Source organism: Anomaloglossus baeobatrachus, chromosome 1, assembly GCF_048569485.1.
Source record: "Anomaloglossus baeobatrachus isolate aAnoBae1 chromosome 1, aAnoBae1.hap1, whole genome shotgun sequence".
NCBI classification, from domain to species: Eukaryota; Metazoa; Chordata; class Amphibia; order Anura; family Aromobatidae; genus Anomaloglossus; species Anomaloglossus baeobatrachus.
The window spans coordinates 578,621,900-578,643,802 of NC_134353.1; the positions used below are offsets into that span (position 1 = coordinate 578,621,900).

A 21,903-nucleotide genomic window follows, 5' to 3' on the forward strand; every position below is an offset into this window, starting at 1 on the left:
ATGACTGCATGTGACTAGCGCTTGCCGCGATGCCTGTGAACTGTACTACATTTGTGCCGGATCTGGTAGTGCAGCAAAATACCACTGATGTGAGAGCAGCCTCTCTTTAGATGTCTGTAGGGCAGTCTGCAATCCTCTCAATGGAGTATGTGATTTCTTTGCCACATTTTAACCAACTTTCATAGGGTTTTCTCATCAAGTTTCCCATCTTCATTCATTGTTATTTTTCCACTGCTTGAAAGAAAATTTCTTGGATAACATTTTTAACAGTTGAGGCTGAAATGCTAAAAGGTCTTTAGAGGGGTTTTTCTATCCTTTATAGTGCTCGTGTGTGGTGACAGAAGCATTTATAGTCGCCTGCCTTTGTCGTTGTGAACAAGAAAAAATAAAACTGACTTCTCTAAGCATCATAGACATCAATAAAGGTTACCTAAAGTAATATGAGCATTGATAATGTGAATTAGAGATTTCACAAACAAGTGCTATCCGTAGCTTTAATGAACTTTTAGGCTGTCCAATATGCCAATATGAGGCTGTCCACATATTTTTTGGACCGAATGATGTGCACCAAAACACGGAATCATTCCCGATTTTGATCCAAGTCACAAATTAAACTCACCGATGTAAGTATATAAGTCCATGAAAAGAAAAATATCAGACAGTGTTCAGATGGCATCCATGTGCTGTCTAAGGGGTACTTCACACACAGCGAGATCGCTACTGAGATCGCTACTGAGTCACGGTTTTTGTGACCTCATTAGCGATCTCTCTGTGTGTGACACTGAGCAGCGATCTGGCCCCTGCTGTGAGATTGCTGCTCGTTACACATAGTGCTGGTTCATTTTTTTATTGTTGCTCTCCCGCTGATAAGCACACATCGCTGTGTGTGACAGCGAGAGAGCAACAATCCTGAATGTGCAGGGAGCAGGAGCCGGCGTCTGACAGCCTGCGGTAAGCTGTAACCAAGGTAAACATCGGGTAACCAAGGTGATTACCCGATATTTACCTTCGTTACCAGCCTCTGCAGCTCTCACGATGCCAGTGCCGTCTCCTGCTCCCTGCACACGCTAAGCTAAGCGGTGTGCGCTGGTAACTAAGGTAAACATCGGGTAACCATACCCGATGTTTACCTTAGTTACCAGTGTCCGCAGCTTCCAGACGCCGGCTCCGTGCAAGCGCAGCGTCGCTTGCACGTCGCTGCTGGCTGGGGGCTGGTCGCTGGTCGCTGGTGAGATCTGCCCGTTTCACAGCTCACCAGCGACCATGTAGCGATGCAGCAGCGATCCTGACCAGGTCAGATCGCTGGTCGGATCGCTGCTGCATCGCTAAAGTGTGAAGGTACCCTAACTTTCATGTTTGTTTGATAGGAGAACCTTAAGAAAACTGATAAAGCTCTAATGGTAAAAATAGGTGCTGTGAAGAAAATCTGATCTAAAAACACTAATAAAAAAAATCAGATAGCTTTTTTTGAATACGATAAATCACTGATGTCCAAATGAGACTTTTTATTTATTTATTTTTTTTAAATGAACAAAGGGTGCCAGTGGTCATTTCCTGGCATGGTTTTCAATTTTGCATACACATATAAACATTTTACATGGTGTGCTTAAAAAAGGTACCGGTCACTAGATTTTTACCTATTAAAGGGAACCTGTCACCACTTTTTTGCCCTATAAGCTGGGGCCACTACCACCGGGCTCTTATATCCAGCATTCTAACATGCTGTATACAAGAGCCCAGGCCGCTGTGTAGAACGTAAAAAACACTTTATAATACATACCTAACGGTCGCGTGGTTGGCCATATGTGCGTCTCCTTTCTCCGGTGCCTCCATCTTCTCTTTCGGCCATCTTTGTCCTCTTTCTGAAGCCTGTGTGCATGATGCGTCTACGTCATACACACGCGCCGGTCCTGCGCAGGTGCACTACAATACTTTGATCTGCCCTACTCAGGACCTGAATGCCAGCGAGTGTGGATGACGTCGGATGAGTCATGCACCGCAGCTTCAGAAGATGAAGGACGATGATTGCTGAAAGAGGCGGCGCCAGCACCGGACAATGGAGACGCCCATATGGCCAATCGCGCGACCGTTAGGTAAGTATTATAAAGTAATTTTTATGTTCTCACAGCGGCCTGGGCTCTTATATACAGGATGTTAGAATGCTGGATATAAGAGCCCGGTGGTGGCGGCCGCAGCTTATAGGGCAATGAAGGGAATTTTGTTTACTTACCGTAAATTCCTTTTCTTCTAGCTCCAATTGGGAGACCCAGACAATTGGGTGTATAGCTTCTGCCTCCGGAGGCCACACAAAGTATTACACTTAAAAGTGTAAAGCCCCTCCCCTTCTGCCTATACACCCCCCCGTGCATCACGGGCTCCTCAGTTTTGGTGCAAAAGCAGGAAGGAGGAAACTTCTAAATTGGTCTAAAGTAAAATCAATCCGAAGGAAGTTCGGAAAACTGAAAACCATTCAACATGAACAACATGTGTACACAAAGAACAACAGCCCGAAGGGAACAGGGGCGGGTGCTGGGTCTCCCAATTGGAGCTAGAAGAAAAGGAATTTACGGTAAGTAAACAAAATTCCCTTCTTTGTCGCTCCATTGGGAGACCCAGACAATTGGGACGTCCAAAAGCAGTCCCTGGGTGGGTAAAATAATACCTCGTAATAGAGCCGTAAAACGGCCCCTTCCTACAGGTGGGCAACCGCTGCCTGAAGGACTCGCCTACCTAGGCTGGCATCTGCCGAAGCATAGGTATGCACCTGATAGTGTTTCGTGAAAGTGTGCAGGCTCGACCAGGTAGCAGCCAGACACACCTGCTGAGCCGTAGCCTGGTGCCGCAAAGCCCAGGACGCACCCACGGCTCTGGTAGAATGGGCCTTCAGCCCTGAGGGAACCGGAAGCCCAGAAGAACGGTAGGCTTCGAGAATTGGTTCCTTGATCCACCGAGCCAGGGTTGATTTGGAAGCCTGTGACCCTTTACGCTGGCCAGCGACAAGGATAAAGAGTGCATCCGAGCGGCGCAGAGGCGCCGTACGAGAAATGTAGAGTCTGAGTGCTCTCACAAGATCTAACAAGTGCAAATCCTTTTCACATTGGTGAACTGGATAAGGACAAAAAGAAGGTAAGGAGATATCCTGATTGAAATGAAAGGGGGATACCACCTTGGGGAGAAATTCCGGAACCGGACGCAGAACCACCTTGTCCTGGTGAAACACCAGGAAAGGAGCCTTGCATGACAGCGCTGCTATCTCAGACACTCTCCGAAGTGATGTGACTGCTACAAGGAAGACCACTTTCTGCAAAAGGCGTGAAAGAGAAATATCCTTCATTGGCTCGAAAGGTGGTTTCTGAAGAGCCGTTAGCACCCTGTTCAGATCCCAGGGTTCTAATGGACGCTTGTAAGGAGGGACTATGTGACAAACCCCCTGCAGGAACGTGCGTACCTGTGGAAGTCTGGCTAGGCGCTTCTGAAAAAACAGAGCGCTGAGACTTGTCCCTTAAGGGAGCCGAGCGACAAACCCTTTTCCAATCCGGATTGAAGGAAGGACAGAAAAGTGGGCAAGGCAAATGGCCAGGGAGTAAAACCCTGATCAGAGCACCAGGATAAGAATATCCTCCACGTCCTGTGGTAGATCTTGGCGGACGTTGGTTTCCTGGCCTGTCTCATAGTGGCAATGACCTCTTGAGATAACCCTGAAGATGCTAGGATCCAGGACTCAATGGCCACACAGTCAGGTTGAGGGCCGCAGAATTCAGATGGAAAAACGGCCCTTGAGACAACAAGTCTGGTCGGTCTGGTAGTGCCCACGGTTGGCCCACCGTGAGATGCCACAGATCCGGGTACCACGACCTCCTCGGCCAGTCTGGAGCGACGAGGATGGCGCGGCGGCAGTCGGACCTGATCTTGCGTAACACTCTGGGCAACAGTGCCAGAGGAGGAAACACATAAGGCAGTTGAAACTGCGACCAATCCTGAACCAATGCATCTGCCGCCAGAGCTCTGATCTTGAGACCGTGCCATGAATGCCGGGACCTTGTTGTTGTGCCGGGACGCCATTAGGTCAACGTCCGGCATCCCCCAGCGGCAACAGATCTCTTGAAACACGTCCGGGTGAAGGGACCATTCCCCTGCGTCCATGCCCTGGCGACTGAGAAAGTCTGCTTCCCAGTTTTCTACGCCCGGGATGTGAACTGCGGATATGGTGGAGGCTGTGGCTTCCACCCACAGCAGAATCCGCCGGACTTCCTGGAAGGCTTGCCGACTGCGTGTTCCGCCTTGGTGGTTGATGTATGCCACCGCGGTGGAGTTGTCCGACTGAATTCGGATCTGCTTGCCTTCCAGCCACGGCTGGAACGCCTTTAGGGCAAGATGCACTGCCCTTATCTCCAGAACATTGATCTGAAGGGAGGACTCTGGCTGAGTCCAGGTACCCTGAGCCCTGTGGTGGAGAAAGACCGCTCCCCACCCTGACAGACTCGCGTCCGTCGTGACCACCTCCCAGGATGGGGGTAGGAAGGATTTCCCCTTCGACAATGAAGTGGGAAGAAGCCACCACCGAAGAGAGGCTTTGGCTGCCTGAGAAAGGGAGACGTTCCTGTCGAGGGACGTCGACTTCCTGTCCCATTTGCGGAGAATGTCCCATTGAAGGGGACGCAGGTGAAACTGCGCAAATGGAACTGCCTCCATTGCTGCCACCATCTTCCCTAGGAAGTGCATGAGGCGCCTCAAGGGGTGTGACTGGCCTTGAAGGAGAGATTGCACCCCTGTCTGTAGTGAACGCTGTTTGTCCAGCGGAAGCTTCACTATCGCTGAGAGAGTATGAAACTCCATGCCGAGATATGTCAGCGATTGGGCCGGTGTCAGATTTGACTTTGGGAAATTGATGATCCACCCGAATCTCTGGAGTGTCTCCAGAGCAATGTTCAGGCTTTGTTGGCATGCCACTCGAGAGGGTGCCTTTACAAGCAGATCGTCTAAGTAAGGGATCACCGAGTGTCCCTGAGAGTGTAGGACTGCTACCACTGTTGCCATGACCTTGGTGAAAACCCGTGGGGCTGTCGCCAGGCCGAAAGGCAGTGCCACGAACTGAAGGTGTTCGTCTCCTATGGCGAAACGCAGGAAGCGCTGATGCTCTGGTGCAATCGGTACGTGGAGATAAGCATCTTTGATGTCGATTGATGCTAGGAAATCTCCTTGGGACATTGAGGCGATGACGGAGCGGAGGGATTCCATCCGGAACCGCCTGGTTTTTACGTGTTTGTTGAGCAGTTTTAGGTCCAGAACAGGGCGGAAAGATCCGTCCTTTTTTGGCACCACAAACAAGTTGGAGTAAAAACCGTGACCCTGTTGCTGAAGAGGAACAGGGATCGCCACTCCTTCTGCCTTCAGAGTGCACACCGCCTGAAGAAGAGCATCGGCTCGCTCGGGGGGCGGAGATGTTCTGAAGAATCGAGTCAGGGGACGAGAGCTGAACTCTATCCTGTAACCGTGAGACAGAATGTCTCTCACCCAACGGTCTTGTACCTGTGGCAGCCAGGCGTCGCAAAAGCGGGAGAGCCTGCCACCGACCGAGGATGCGGTGTGAAGAGGCCGAAAGTCATGAGGAGGCCGCTTTGGGAGCGGTTCCTCCGGCGGTCTTTTTAGGACGTGACTTAGACCGCCATGAATCGGAGTTCGTCTGACCCTTCTGTGGCCTGTTGGACGAGGAGAATTGAGACCTGCCCGCGGGCCGAAAAGGACCGAAACCTCGATTGTACCTTCCGTTGTTGAGGTCTGTTTGGTTTGGACTGGGGTAAGGATGAGTCCTTTCCCTTGGATTGTTTAATGATTTCATCCAATCGCTCACCAAACAGGCGGTCGCCAGAAAATGGCAAACCGGTTAAGAACTTTTTGGAAGCAGAGTCTGCCTTCCATTCACGTAGCCACATGGCCCTGCGGACTGCCACCGAATTGGCGGATGCTACCGCCGTACGGCTCGCAGAGTCCAGGACAGCATTAATGGCGTAGGACGCAAACGCCGACGCCTGAGAGGTTAAGGACACCACCTGCGGAGTAGAGGCACGTGTGACTGCATTAATCTGCGAGTGACAAGCTGAGATAGCTTGGAGTGCCCATACGGCTGCGAATGCCGGAGCAAAGGACGCGCCGATAGCTTCATAGATGGATTTCAACCAGAGCTCCATCTGTCTGTCAGTGGCATCTTTGAGTGAAGCCCCATCTTCCACTGCAACTATGGATCTAGCCGCCAGTCTGGAGACTGGAGGATCCACCTTGGGACACTGAGCCCAACCCTTGACAACGTCAGGTGGGAAGGGATAACGTGTGTCCTTAAGGCGCTTAGAAAAGCGCTTATCTGGACAAGCTCGGTGTTTCTGGACTGCCTCTCTGAAGTCGGAGTGATCCAGAAACGTACTCATTGTACGCTTGGGAAACCTAAAACGGAATTTCTCCTGCTGAGAAGCTGACTCCTCAATTGGAGGAGTTGGGGGAGAAAGATCCAACACCTGATTGATGGACGCTATAAGGTCATTCACTATGGCGTCTCCTTCAGGTGTATCTAGGTTGAGAGCGGCCTCAGGATCAGAATCTTGATCTGCCACCTCCGCTTCATCATCCAGAGAGTCCTCCTGCTGAGACCCTGAGCAGTGTGATGAAGTCGAGGGAATCTCCCAGCGAGCCCGCTTAGGCGGTCTGGGACTGCGGTCCGTGTCAGAGACCTCACCTTGGGACCTATGAGTCACCCCAGGAGCACTTTGCTGCTCCAACAGAGGGGGGCCTGGGGTCAATGATTCAACAGTGCCCGGGGCCTGTGTTACCGGCCTGGACTGCAAGGCTTCTAGTATCTTAGCAGACCATTTATCCATACTCTCAGAAAGTTTGTCAGCGAATACTGCAAACTCCGTCCCTGTCACCTGGACAGTGGTAGCAGGTGGATCCACTTGGGCCACCAGTGGCAGAGGCTCCGGCTGAGTAAGTGCTCCAGGGGCCGAGCATTGCACACAATGAGGGTAGGTGGAACCTGCCGGTAGCATAGCCGCACATGAGGTACAGGTTGCAAAGTAAGCCTGCGCTTTGGCACCCTTGCTTTTTGCGGACGACATGCTGTTGTCTCCTCTGAGTACAATCCGGGAGGGTATATAGCCAAAAACCAACAGTGCGACCGTACAGAGTAAATGTATAGCATATATATATATATATATATATATATATATATATATATATATATACACACACACACACTTCGGCACCCAGGGGGGCCAGCACCTAGAAACAGGTGCGGCTTACCGACCGCCCAAAGCGGTTGTGTGACCACCAGATTCCCTGCCTGGGCCTCCCAGAGCCGTGTTGTCTCTCCTCTCCAGCTTCAGCAGTGCTGACAGGAATGGCTGCCGGCGTTCTGTGAGGAGGAGGGGACCGTGGGCGTGCCCTAGAAAGTGCGGGAATCTGGTGCCCCACGGTGCTCAGTGAGGGGGGAGGAGGATACAAAGTATGCTCCAGCCCTCAGCGCTGACGTCCAGTGCGGCGTCCCGCCCTTCCCCTGACTGGCAGGCCCGGGGGCGGGAGTATGCGGTACTAGGCCGCAGAAGCCGGGGACTAAAGTTATAAGCGCGGCCGGCAAACAAGCGCGGTCAGCGCGGTAGTCCCGGCGCACTAACACACCCAGCAGTGCTGCAGCGTGTATGACACAAGCGCTCCATGCGCCGTCCCCAAGGGGACACAGAGTACCTTACAGTGGCAGGGCCTTTTCCCTGACGATACCCGGCTCCTGTCCAGATGATTCCCCAGGGGCTGCGGAGGGAGCACGGTCCCAGTGCCTGGAGACCGATTAGGATCCCACTTCACCCAGAGCCCTTAAGGGATGGGGAAGGAAAACAGCATGTGGCTCCTGCCTATGTACCCGCAATGGGTACCTCAACCTTAACAGCACCGCCGACCAGAGTGGGGTGAGAAGGGAGCATGCCGGGGGCCCTGTTATGGGCCCTCTTTTCTTCCATCCGATATAGTCAGCAGCTGCTGCTGACTAAATTGTGGAGCTATGCGTGCATGTGTGCCTCCTTTGCACAAAGCATAAAAACTGAGGAGCCCGTGATGCACGGGGGGGGGGTGTATAGGCAGAAGGGGAGGGGCTTTACACTTTTAAGTGTAATACTTTGTGTGGCCTCCGGAGGCAGAAGCTATACACCCAATTGTCTGGGTCTCCCAATGGAGCGACAAAGAAAAAGTGGATAACAGAGTAGTAGAGATGGGTTTCAAAGCCGCGCCAAGGACCACAGGTTCATATGAGCTTTAGATTAATGTTTATTTCATGCACAGGTCAGGTCAACGCGTTTCAGGAGACACAGCTCCCTTTTCATGTGAACTTATGGGCTGGCACTAGTGATGGGTGAATACTAAAATATTCAGGTTTGGATTATTCTTTTCAGATATTTCGTACTATTTCTGCATTCGTCATGCATAACAAATCTAATAAAAATCAATTTTCTCCCAGGATGTCTGATGTGGTTGTAGAAATGGATGAAATTGAATGGGAATAGCATGGGGAAGAGGCCTGGATGCATCTCTGAACCACAAGTCAGGAAAATGATCTGTGGTTCAGAGATGCATCCAGGCCTCTTCCCCATGCTATTCCCATTCAATTTCATCCATTTCTACAACCACATCAGACCTCCTGGGAGAAAATTGATTTTTATTAGATTTGTTATGCATGACGAATGCAGAAATAGTACGAAATATCTGAAAAGAATAATCCAAACCTGAATATTTCAGTATTCATCCATCACTAGTGCCAGCCCATAAGTTCACATGAAAAGGGAGCTGTGTCTCCTGAAACGCGTTGACCTGACCTGTGCATGAAATAAAGAAACATTAATCTAAAGCTCATATGAACCTGTGGTCCTTGGCGAGGCTTTGAAACCCATCTCTACTACTCTCTGTTATCTGCCCTATGGGGACCGCTGCCGGGACTTGGAGTTACATGCTGTTATAGGAGTTGTGGCTTTCACAACCCCTTTTGGTGAGTAGGATTGCTCTTTGCTTCACCATATATATATTGGGGTAAGACCCTATTGCGCTTCCTGTTTCCACAGTTTTTCTTCTAGGGCAATAAAGTGGTGACAGGTTCCCTTTAAACTAAAAGAATCCCCTTCTGCAGCTCCTGAGCTGCATTCTATGAAGGTGCACCTTGGCCCTGACTACCCTTCCAGACCCCATAAATAACTTTATAAAATTTAGCCATTAGGTATGCTAATTACCTTGGTTGGCCAGATGGGTGGGCTCATTTTCTGCTCCTTTATCCCACTCCTGCAGCTGATCGCCGTCCTCCTTGCTTGATTGATGGGATGACGCCTCAGTCAAGCTCCTCGTCGCATTTTCAAATCTCGCGCCTGTGCAGTTCTGCCATATCGCGGCCAGAGCAAAAAAAACAGCTGCCCTCGCTCACGCCAGTGAGCTAAATGCGCAGGCACGAGATTATGGGCGGGTACGAGCATGGCGCTGGGGAGGTCGGCGCTGTGCATTGTATCTCCAGCGCCATGCTCGTACCAGCCCAAAATCTCGCACCTGTGCATTTAGCTCACCGGAGCGAGCGAGGGCAGCTGTTTTCTGCTCTGCCCGTGATATGGCAGCGTGAACTGTGCCTGCGCGAGCCGACCTAAATGCACAGGGGCGAGATTTGAAAATGCGATGAGGAGGATGACGGAGGGTGGCGATCAGGGCAGAAGGGGGATTAAGGAGCAGAAAAGGAGCCCGCCCATCTGGCCAACCAAGGTAATTAGCATACCTAATGATCAAGTTTTATAAAGTTATTTTTGGGGTCTGGAAGGGTAGTCAGGGCACAAGGTGCACCTTCACAGAATGCAGCCCAGGAGCTGCAGAAGGGGATTCTTTAAAGTTTAATAGGTAAAAATCTGGTGACAGGTTCCCTTTAATATCCAAGAGTGCCAATAATGTTGTCCACAGCTATTGTATCAATGTAACACCCTTATTCTCAGGACTGTATCAATTCCAAATTGCGATGCGCCATCACTATTAAAAAGAATTAAAAAAAAAAACGTAACTTTAAAATATTGAAAGCTTTACGCGATACCTAACATTTCCTAAAAACGTATACAGTTGGAGGGTCCTTTAAGATTGGGGAAAAAAAAAAAAAAAAATCAATCAAAAAAAAAAAAAAAAGAAAAAAAAAAAAAAGAAGAAGAGCTGCAAAATTTCAGAGTTCACCTGATTGCAAATGTAACATGAATCAGTCCATACCTGTAATAACAAATTAAATGAAACTTCGCTTTTTAAGCTGCATTATTATAACATTTGCAGATCCAAGACAACAACTTTGTTCTAGCGATTAATGACAATTCTAGTCCACAGATCCCTAATCTGAGGGCATCAAAGTATAGAGTATTCCCATCTCAGCCATTTATGGTTAAGGAGGGAATATCAGTTTCTCTGTTGAAACCACAAGTGATTGAGGCTGTGAGGACAGCCAATAGCTCCATAACACTCATTCAATAACAGAAGTAAAGGGTTCCAAAAATAGAATATTTGGCCCTTGTTAAAGGGAATCTGTCATCCCATTTAACCTATCTAAACTATTAATGGGAGTGTCCACTACTAGTTCTCATTCACCATGTTTTGCACCATATGAAAATTAAAAAATAAAAGTTATACCCACCTACCGTGCTGGCACAGTTCCAGTACTATTGATGCTTGCGTTCCCAAGGTTTACGTGAAGATGTGACAATGCAAGCCCTGCCCTGCTGGGGCGTGCTAACATGCTAAGGGGGCCGACTAGCCAAGGGAAGTAACGCCCTTGCAACTAGTCGCTGGCCTCATTAGCATATTATAAAAGATCTTTAGAAATACTTGTTCTGTAAATTTCTTTATCTATTCTACTAGATACAGGGATGGTTAGGCAGAGATTAGCAATATGCACCTAGAACTGCTCGTGGTTCTGGGTGCATATTGCACCTGACAGGTTCCCTTTAAGTCACTAGCACCCTGCAATTATAAAAAGTGGCTTGTGGCTGTGGGTTTGAGGAGAGTTCCCTCCTTTTGTCTTCCCATGTAGTTGCTGCAGTCGCTTCTGACCTATAAAGGGTTAACGTACTAGAATAAGGGATAGTTTAAATCCCAGTCGTTATGGCAGGCTGCGTCACCATTGTGCCTGCCACTCATCACCATAACTATATACAGCACGGACTGGGAAATGGTACTTGACCATGACATTTACGTTCGTCAAAGGTCAGGAAGAGGTTACAAGGAATTTATCAGCCAAATGATATTTATTAATTAAAACCAGATAGTGAAACACTTATTTTTTAATCTTTATTAGCTGACAGCATATAGAAAAAAAGTATAGAGCTAACATATTGACTTCTATAGGAGAGTCATCTAAGCATGCTCTGATATGTGCAGAGGTCATTGTGCAGAAAGCAAGGAGGTGAGCAGCATTTAAAGGGGTTATCTGGCTTATTTTTTGTTTTTTTTTTGTTATTTCACTATTGGGCTAAATAAATAAAGGAAGTTAGGGAGACAGCAACTACTTACCCACCCTGCTTGTCAGCCCCTCTCCCCGGCCTCAGAGTGCTCATGTGACCACTCTTGCTGCGATTTTGCCGCTTCCTGTGATATCATGACGACAGGGCAGGACCTTGTTGACTGGCATCACAGCCGACCTCATGTTGCCGCCCTGCTGCCGACCAGGTACAGTGCAATGCAGCCCCCGCCTCCTCCCCACATTCTGTTCCCTCCCCCACCCCCTGTGCGCTGCCATCTGTGCCTTGTATATGCCGGGCGCCATGGACAAACAGGGGGGCCCACTCTCTGTCGGGGACACAGTCAGCGTTATTTGCCAGATGGTGTCCTCAGCTCTTTATGACTTAAGGGGCCCAGTTAACTGTCTGCCCTCTCCCCTGTGCACTGTCTCTCTGTGATGAACGCAGCCTCAGGCGCTCCTGGCTTGTGAATACAGTCGGGAGCAGAGACCAGGACGTCACCTGACACCTTCGCTTAGCACCACTGAGCTCTGCATCACTCCGCTGTAAGGACAGCGTCATGTTTGGTTGAGCTGCAGGTAAATAAAGTGTCTGCAGAGAATATAATATAAAATATATATATATATATATTTTTTTTTTAAAGATTTCTGTCACCTTAGATCACTTTTTATTCCTGTGATAAGGATACTACTCTCAACTATTCTGTACAGAATCAGAGGCATCAGACTATTTTGAGTCTACGTGTCAGAAGAGATTTCAAGATTTGGCGTGTCATCCATATCAGATAGGTGGGAACGCAAGGTGGAGGGATCTTCACTCAATCACGGTTGTCAGGTGTAAACATCCAAAAGCGGGGTGAACAGCACAGCTCCACTGATCATATGGGCGTAAGCTGCCAAGTACTGCGTATCAGCTCCAATTCGCTTAAAGAAGAGTTGACATCCACTTCTCAGCAAAAACCAGGATATACTAAACGGAGCTGTGCTACTCCAATCCACTCAATACTTACATCTCGCAACTGCCAGGACTGGTAGCAGGTGAACAGTGGGAGTGACTGGTGTCAGACTCCCACACATTCAATATTGCTGACCTATTCTAAGGATAGATTGTCAATATTATATACCCAAGCATCCCCTTTAAAGATGGATGCATGCACGGGGGAATGCAGGCTTCTAGTACACATACTGAGCAGTGACGAACCATGCAAAAACGGTTAACTTATATAAAAGAAATCAGTTAAACCCCAAATTGAAATTTGTACCTTATGCATCTGGTGTATGTTCTCTGCTGGATAATCTGATGGAGCCATGTTAGATAGCGGATGAGGGACACTGGGTGGTCCGGGACTTGGGCCCATCATGCTGTGTACGGATCCTGGGGAAGGTCCTGGTCCCGGGCTAGGTCCTAATATAGGTCCTGGGGAAGGACCAGGACCTGGAGAAGGCCCCGGGTGAGGCATCGCACCCGGATCTGTTGGAGTAGACATCGGATATTCCGTGCCTAAAGACAAAAGAGAAAATAGAGGAATAAATTACTATTAGGTGCCATTTGAGGATTAATGAGTAAATTTGCAGCACATGATACACTAAAACGAAAATTACAGCTGTACATTTTCTGAAAATGTTAAAACACAATGCAGATGCTGGAACTTCTGACAGCAACTATACAGCTTCTGAATTATTTCTGAATTTGGAAGTGGATGACAATCTGTCCTTGATGCATAGTTCAACTTGTTGCTCATTTAAATTGGATCTGTGAAATATATTCCGTGTACTACTGGTTTCACAAGCTACATGTGCCCAGACCATGTCCAGATGAGAAGACCCAAACTAATGGCAGAGTCTCTCACCCTGAGCCGACAAGCTCATTTCGGTTAGGAGACCCGGCGGTTGGTCTGGGACTTCCGATGAAAGAGCAGTCCTTTATTCATGGATGTGTAAAACAGGTCTACCATCTGATTTATTAAAAATTCCTACTAATTCTGCGATTAGTAAAGGAGCAATCCTATGACAGTGATCGACAGTGGATCTCTGTATGTCCAATTGTATAGGAAATGGACAATGATTAAATTGGCCTCTCTAGACCCCTTCCCCAACCAGATAATTTTCATCTCTGTGCTTTCGTTATTTTATCCCTTTCTTCCCGGAGCCAAACCATTTTCTATTTTTCTATCAAAGTAGCCGTATTAGGCAATGTTTTTTTACATGAGATGAGTTGAAGTTTTGAATGACACCATACAATGTACTAAAATAAAGGAAAATAATTTGGGTTCTTTTTACAGCATTCATTGTACAGCAAAAATGGCCTGGCAACATAACGCTATAGGCAGGACAACTAGCACAATACTGAACTTACATGGTCTTAGGAGGTTTAAGAAATAACTAACACACACACACACACACACACACACACACACACACACACACACACACACACACACACACACACACACACACACACACACACACACTATAAGCAATCAATTTTCTAATGTTAAAAGGGGTACAGCAGGTTTTTACTTCCCCTCAGGGCAGCATAATGTAGGCAACGAGGCCCTGAATCCAACAAGGTATCACTAAATTTAATGGGTGCAACGATTATTACATAAGCAGCATTTTTTTAGATTTAGTCATGCAGCAGAGCTTTCAGCGTCCATTGGCAATAGACATTGAGCTGCTAGTTACTGTAGGGGATGTGTCAGACTACCAATCTATGAAAGCTTTGTTGTGAGAGTCAGACTAAGGCCCTGTGCGCACTAGAAAAAGGAATTTTCTTAAGAAAATACCAGAGGCTCAGTAAGATTTCTGCACCTGCGGGAAAATACCACACCGAAATCCGCATGCGGTTTGCGGCAGATTTTGTGCGGATTTGGTGCGGAAATGCCGCAGCCAGCGTCGGACTGGCTAGTGGAAGAATCTCCAGTAATAACAGACCTGGCCGCGGTTACCTGCACTAAACTCCGGAGCTCCCAGCTGAGCTCCGGACTGCAGCCTAGACTAAACTGCAAGCGCCGAGTGATTGATTCCCCGGCGATTGCCGTTTAGCTCAGGCCGGGCTGATCTCCGGTGCTCAGGTGACAGCTGTAGAGAGGCCGGGCTGCACTCCGGAGCAGTCACCTGAGCTCCGGAGATCAGCCCGGCCTGAACTAAACTGTAATCGTCGGGGAAACAATCACTCAGCGCTCACAGTTTAGTCTACGCTACACTCCGGAGCTCAGATGACAGCTCCAGAGTTCAGTGCGGGTAACTGAATCCAGTCCTGGCATTACTGGAGATTCCTCCGGTAGCGAATCCCGCAGCTTCCTGCGGAAAAGAGACAAGAAGTGACATGCAATAGTTTTTGCTGCGGGAATCACGCAGCAAAACATGCAACTGTCAAAATCCGCCTAGTGCGCACAGCATTTTTTCTCCCATAGGATTTGCTGGTGAATCACTGCAGAGATGTTATGAACATTTTCTGCAGCGAAACATGCAGCAAATCTGCTGGTAATCCTCGGGAAATTCCGTCTAGTGCGCACAAGGCCTTAGGCTGGAGTCACGCTAATGAGACTTTGCTCAGGCTTTGCTGCAAGCGTGATCCGAGTGCAATCCTACTGTGCGAGAATCAGATCACAGGGGCGGAGAAGTGGTAGAGATTACTCTCTCCATCTCCTCCATCGCCTGTCTCTGCATATTTCAAACTGCACTCGGATGTCATCATAGTTCAGTCCAATGTTTCACAATTGCCCATAGACTAAAGGGTGCGAGTCAGTCGAGATATGCTGCCAAATGCAGCATGGTGCTATTGTTTTCTCGCACTGTACTCCTTCATATTATATGCCAGTGCCTGAATACCCTTACATTGAGAAAACGACTTGTGGTAAGTAACTCCGCAAACGCTGGAGTGAGCCAAGTCGTCACAACAGCGGTCATGTGAGCCAGGACAGGACTGGAAATTTCACAATTTACAAAAAACAATGACGACTGATAAATATCTGAATGCACACACCTGAAATTCATTAGTGATAGCACAACAACTAGAAAAATTAAAAAAGGATAACTTATTTTTCAGTTAGGCTATGTGCGCACGTTGCGTAATTGCATGCAGTTACGCTGCGATCTGCACCGCAGCGTAACTGCATGCGTCCTGCGTCCCCCGCATAATCTATTAAGATTATTCAGGAGACGTGCGCACGTGGCGTATTAGATCGCAGCGCTTCGGCTGCTGCCCGAAGCGCGCGTTCTAAGAAGTGACATGTCACTTATTCCGTGCGCTTTGCCTGCATCCCCCGCCCTGTCTATAGGAGGGGCTGCACTCATAGCGCATGGAATCGGCTTTTTTTTTTTCATTACGGACTCTTTCTGCAACTTGTTGTATTCACAAGGCAAGCTGGTGGTTTTACGAGCATTTATATAATTTTGGGCTTATAAAGTTTGGATAACTTTTTTTGCATTTGTTGCTGAAGTGCAGACTCAAAAGTGATAATCCTGTTATTTTGTGGTTGTCTTCTTTATAGCATTTTTCATTTAGCAGCTTAAATAATTTTATATTATTTTTATACATTGGACCTTTGTACAAGTCTCTAAAAATAAAAAAAGTTTTTCTCCTCAGTCAGAAGAGAAAAAAAAAAAAAAAAAAAAAAGGTCCCCCACCACCATTTTTTTATATTTTTGTCCTGACCACTTATTCTATATACAGAAAAGCACCAGTCATGAAAGCTAAAGCTGCTCTCACACATCCGGTAGGTGCAGAGCCGGCCAGTCGGGCTCTAAAACCTATGCAACGGATGCGGCGAAAAAGCCGCATCCTTTGCATAAGTTTAAATGCGGCCCATCTGTTTTTTGCCGCTTGCGGCATGCAACTGAGCATGTGCAGTGGCAAAAACCGCATGCGGCGGCCGTATGCGGTTTTTGCCGCATCGCGCCGCATCCGGCGTCCATAGGCATGCATTGAAAAATGTGCCGCATCGGCCGGATGCGGCGCGATGCGGGTTTTTTTGCCACACAAAAAAACGTGCCAGGCAACGTTCCATCTGGCCGCCTCATTGGCTAAATTTGCCACATGCGGCAAAAACCGGACAGAACGCAAGCCCATGCGGCACTAATTAAAGTCTATGCAGGAAAAACGAAACCGGCAGCAAAAAAAAAAAAAAAAAAACGGTTGCGTTTTTCCTGCAAAGTGCTGGATTGTGCCGCACAGGAAAAACCGGAGGTGTGAAAGCAGCCTAAAAAGGTGGCTGGGAATCTCAGGAGTACCAATGCATGTGGTATTTAAGGGGCTAAGCGCAGGGACTGGTGCTTCGTTTCCAATCACTGCTGTCACAGCTAGAGAAATTGGCAAGGTATAATGTGGGCTCCGCTTATAATCTCCATACTCTTGCACCAGATAATGGCTGTACATATGTAGAATATGGAAAAAGGAGTTAAATTTGGCTCAGAGTAAAACAAAAACGTTCTAGTTAAATGCAGTTTTTGATAGTGTAGAGAATGCACTGTGTTGTCCTACCCTGTCTGCCAATTATGACCTGTCTGCAATTCCAGAAGCCAGCACAAAGATGCCATACATGTTGTATTTATGTACTGTCCATGTGAAGCACAAAATAAGGTTTATTGATCATTTTTTCCCACAAACCTAATACCAGGTGCCACACGAAGGAACAGCCAATACCAGGGAACGTATTGGTAATGTTCAGCTCTGTTCATTTTCAGCTCTGGTTCTAGACAGATAAAAAGCTGATGAATGGGGTATTGGATTTCAATAAGGGGATATTCATGACCCAACATAGGGATAGCCCATTAATATCTCAACCCATTTTAAGGGATTGTCCTTTGGTAACGTGTTGATCAGCTGGGATTAGCACGGAACAGCGTAACAGAGAACTTTTGTAAGTTAGGCCACATTCACATGATGAGTATTTGACATCAGTATTTGTTCCACTTCTGGTTTTGGCTTACAATCAGGAAAAGTATAATAGAAACACAGGAACCACTTCTGTATTTTTATCCACTCTTGGTTTTGGCTTACAAATACCGATGTCGAATACTGATCATGTGAACGTGGCCTTAGAGTGGAGATGCAGTATACATGGCACCACTGGTCCATTCATTCCGAATTGGGCTGCTCTGCACTGTGCTTTTTCCAGCAGCCCCATAGAGAATGAATGGAGCGGCGTTTGGGCGTCCGAGTCGCTGCTCCATTTTGCAATGGGGATAAAAATTCCCTGTTCTGCTGATTAGTGCAGGTCCCTGCTGTGGGAAACCCATGAATCAGCAATTTACCATCTATCTATCTATAGGATGGGTGATTTTTTTTTCGATTTTTTTTTTTTTTTTTTTTACACTGGACATCCTTTTCTCGATTTTGCTGTAGATTTTCATATCTGTAGCATGCTCTATTCTTCTGAGGATTCATTACACAAATGCCAGACTTAAAGGGAACCTATCACCAGGTTCTTCCCTTATGAGCTGTGGCCACCACCAGTGAGCCCTTATATACAGTAATCCAAAAAAACTGTATACAAGAGCCAAGGCCACGATGTAGAACGTAAAAAAAATCTCTTTATAAAACTCACCTAGGGGGCAGGCCGATCTAATGGGAGTCACTGCTCTCGATCCAGCGCCCCCTCCATCCTGTGCGATTGCCATCCTCCTTATTCCCAGCCCAGTCTGGAAGATGCATCCTTAGGCTATGTGCGCACGTTGCGTAAATACATGCAGTTACGCTGCGCTTTGTAGCGCAGCGTAACTGCATGCGTCCTGCGTCCCCTGCACAGTCTATGGAGATTGTGCAGGGGCCGTGCGCACGTGGCGTATTAGAGAGCAGCGTTTTGGCTGCTGCCCGAAGCGCTGCGTTCTAAGAAGTGACATGTCACTTCTTCCGTGCGCTTTGCCGGCAGCTCCCGCTCTGTCTATGGCAGGAGCTGCAGTCAGAGCGCATGAAATCAGCTTTTTTTTTTCTCTACGGACATTTTCTGCAGCGATTTGAAGCGCATGTGTGCTCTTCAGATCGCTGCAGAAATTTCTGCAGGGCTAGTACGCAACGTGCGCACATAGCCTTAGTCATCCTCCCAGGCGAGCATTGTGATCCTGCAAAGGCGCACTTTGATCTGCCCGCTGAGGGCAGACTAATCTATTGTAGTGCGCAAGCTCGGGCAGTCTTTGACCTTAACTCGCATCTGGGCATTAAAGTGTGCTGCAGAGGACCGCAATGTTGTCCTGTGTGGGTGACGTATGATGCATTATCCACACTGGGCTGAGAAGGAGGACAACGGCGATCATACAAGATGGAGGAGGCACCTGACAGACCAGTGACATCCATCGAACCGAAACGCCCCCTAGGCAAGTATAATAAAGATTTTTTTGTAAGTTCTCCAAAAAAGCCTGAGCTCTTGTATACAGTACTCTGGAATGAGAGTTATATATATATAGAGATATATATATATATAGAGATCTATAGAGATATAGAGATATTATATCTATATTGACAAGAAGAAGAAAAAACCAGCTCACCCTTTCAGGAATTAAGGTGGTGTCACACACAGCGACGACGACAACAACGTCGCTGCTAAGTCACCATTTTCTCTGACGTTGCAGCGACGTCCCGTCGCTGTGTGTGACATCCAGCAACGACCTGGCCCCTGCTGTGAGGTCGTTGCTGAATGTCCTGCTTCGTTTTTCCATCGTCGCTCTCCCGCTGTGACGCACAGATCGCTGTGTGTGACAGCGAGAGAGCGACGAACTGAAGCGAGCAGGGAGCAGGAGCCGGCGTTTGGCAGCTGCGGAAAGCTGTAACCACTGTAAACATCGGGTAACCAAGGGAAGACCTTTCCCTGGTTACCCGATATTTACCTTCATTACCAGCCTCCGCCGCTCTTGCTGCTAGTGTTGGCTCCTGCTCTGTGCACATGTAGCTGCAGTACACATCGGGTTAATTAACCCGATGTGTACTGTAGCTAGGAGAGCAAGGAGCCAGCGCTAAGCAGTGTGCGCGGCTCCCTGCTCTCTGCACATGTAGCGACGTTATGATCGCTGCTGCGTCGCTGTGTTTGACAGCTAAGCAGCGATCATAACAGCGACTTACAAGGTCGCTGTTACGTCACAGAAAATGGTGACGTAACAGCGATGTCGTTGTCGTTATGTGTGACACCAGCTTTAGAGTATCAGCCAGAACGGTGCACGGACTTTTGGTAGTTAGACCTTGTTACCACGAGGTTCAGGGAGAGGAAGATAATAAAAGCGCATCATAGCAGGTGTAAAAATGGATACGTGTTTCGGACGTATGTGTCCTTAGTCTAGACTAAGGACACATACGTCCGAAACATGTATCCATTTTTACACCTGCTATGATGCGCTTTTAATGCAACTATGGAACATGGAATTTTAACTTTTTCTGATTAAAATTGATGTTTTAAATTTCTGGAACTGGATGCTGGATTAGCTTTCTCTCCCTGAGATATAGATAGATAGATAGATAGATAGACAGACAGACATACACACACAATGGAGGTGGTCGCAGCTCATAAGGAAAAACGTAGTGACAGGTCCCTTTAAGGCTATCGATCTCATTGGTTTTTCTCACCATATGAAGTAAATAATATTTGTCGTGTGTGAACAAGCCCTAATACAGTGTTTTGAAGAGAATGCAGCAGTGATGCCTGAAAACCAGACATTACTTCTGAAACAATATTTGGTATTGATGTAGCACCAAAAGTGTAAAATTCTAGCGAACACTGCTTGTTGGACTTGGTTACAGTCGATAAACTCAAATGGGCAAGGGTATCGCTGCTAGGTCATTCAAATGATCAGATATAAAGTAGGGATTTCTTTATTCCAACATGCAAAGCTTAAAAATGACCATGTTACCGACTCCCTGTAGATCTGAGCGGCAATTTATCCTGCCTGGTGAAAAAATGCCCATCATTTTCTTTGTTAATTTTAGTTCTGTTATTAATATAAACAGATAAAATGGACTGAAACGTGACCATTTTGCTTGTGCCTCTTGTCATGTACAGTATAAATAAAATCAGAAGAAAAGCCAATCATCAAGCTTTGTCCGATTTTCACTTAATATATGTTCTTTTTTACCGTTTGGGCAGAATTTTTTTTAAAGAAATGATAAAGAAAAATTTCAAATACACAGTAACAATTACAGAAATTCAGTAAACACAAAGATGGCGCTTGCCAACTGTATGAAACATCAAAACAGGCGGCGTAGAGAATTCTTGGAAAAGATCCTAATGTAAGCACAGAGGTCCTTCTCACTTACGTCAACCTGCTAATGTGAACTCTACAGTGAATTTCTGCAGAATCTCATGTTAGGCTGCTGGTGAACATATTCTCCTAGGAACAGACCGATAACAGTCAGACGTGCTGTTTATGTTAGACACATGGCCAGTGACTACCCAACCAAATGCCCAATTTAGGATCCACACCAACATGTACACTCCATGAATGTGTCAAGGAAGATAAAGATGCCTTTTATACTTATACTTTATATGAGCGGAGAAAGAAAAAAAAAAATAACTGTCAATTACTATTTAGGTTACGGGCCTCTACACAAACTTGAGATTTTCCTACTACGCCCTAAGTTCATTACATTCAGATAAGAGTCTATAAAATGTGATTGAGAAACATACATACACTCTTACAGTCAGGGCCAGAAATATTTGGACAGTGACAAAAGTTTTGTTATTTTAGCTGTTTACAAAAACATGTTCAGAAATACAATTATATATATAATATGGGCTGAAAGTGCACACTCCCAGCTGCAATATGAGAGTTTTCACATCCCAATCGGAGAAAGGGTTTAGGAATCATAGCTCTGTAATGCATAGCCTCCTCTTTTTCAAGGGACCAAAAGTAATTGGACAAGGGACTCTAAGGGCTGCAATTAACTCTGAAGGCGTCTCCCTCGTTAACCTGTAATCAATGAAGTAGTTAAAAGGTCTGGGGTTGATTACAGGTGTGTGGTTTTGCATTTGGAAGCTGTTGCTGTGACCAGACAACATGCGGTCTAAGGAACTCTCAATTGAGGTGAAGCAGAACATCCTGAGGCTGAAAAAAAAGAAAAAATCCATCAGAGAGATAGCAGACATGCTTGGAGTAGCAAAATCAACAGTCGGGTACATTCTGAGAAAAAAGGAATTGACTGGTGAGCTTGGAAACTCAAAAAGGCCTGGGCGTCCACGGATGACAACAGTGGTGGATGATCGCCGCATACTTTCTTTGGTGAAGAAGAACCCGTTCACAACATCAACTGAAGTCCAGAACACTCTCAGTGAAGTAGGTGTATCTGTCTCTAAGTCAACAGTAAAAAGAAGACTCCATGAAAGTAAATACAAAGGGTTCACATCTAGATGCAAACCATTCATCAATTCCAAAAATAGACAGGCCAGAGTTAAATTTGCTGAAAAACACCTCATGAAGCCAGC

At 47.0% G+C, this 21,903-nt stretch overlaps 1 protein-coding gene across 7 annotated transcripts in view; it reads right to left on the reverse strand.

Annotated features, from left to right (window-relative positions):
- SMARCA2 (SWI/SNF related BAF chromatin remodeling complex subunit ATPase 2) overlaps nucleotides 1-21,903 on the reverse strand; it is a 382,091-nt gene that overhangs the window by 280,618 nt on the left and 79,570 nt on the right. For all 7 annotated transcript variants that reach the window (XM_075317706.1, XM_075317698.1, XM_075317689.1 and 4 more), the window contains exon 2: nucleotides 12,757-12,995. In XM_075317706.1, coding sequence (XP_075173821.1) covers nucleotides 12,757-12,981 — 225 coding nt within the window. In that variant the 5' untranslated portion in view covers nucleotides 12,982-12,995. The remainder of the gene's footprint in view (nucleotides 1-12,756; nucleotides 12,996-21,903) is intronic.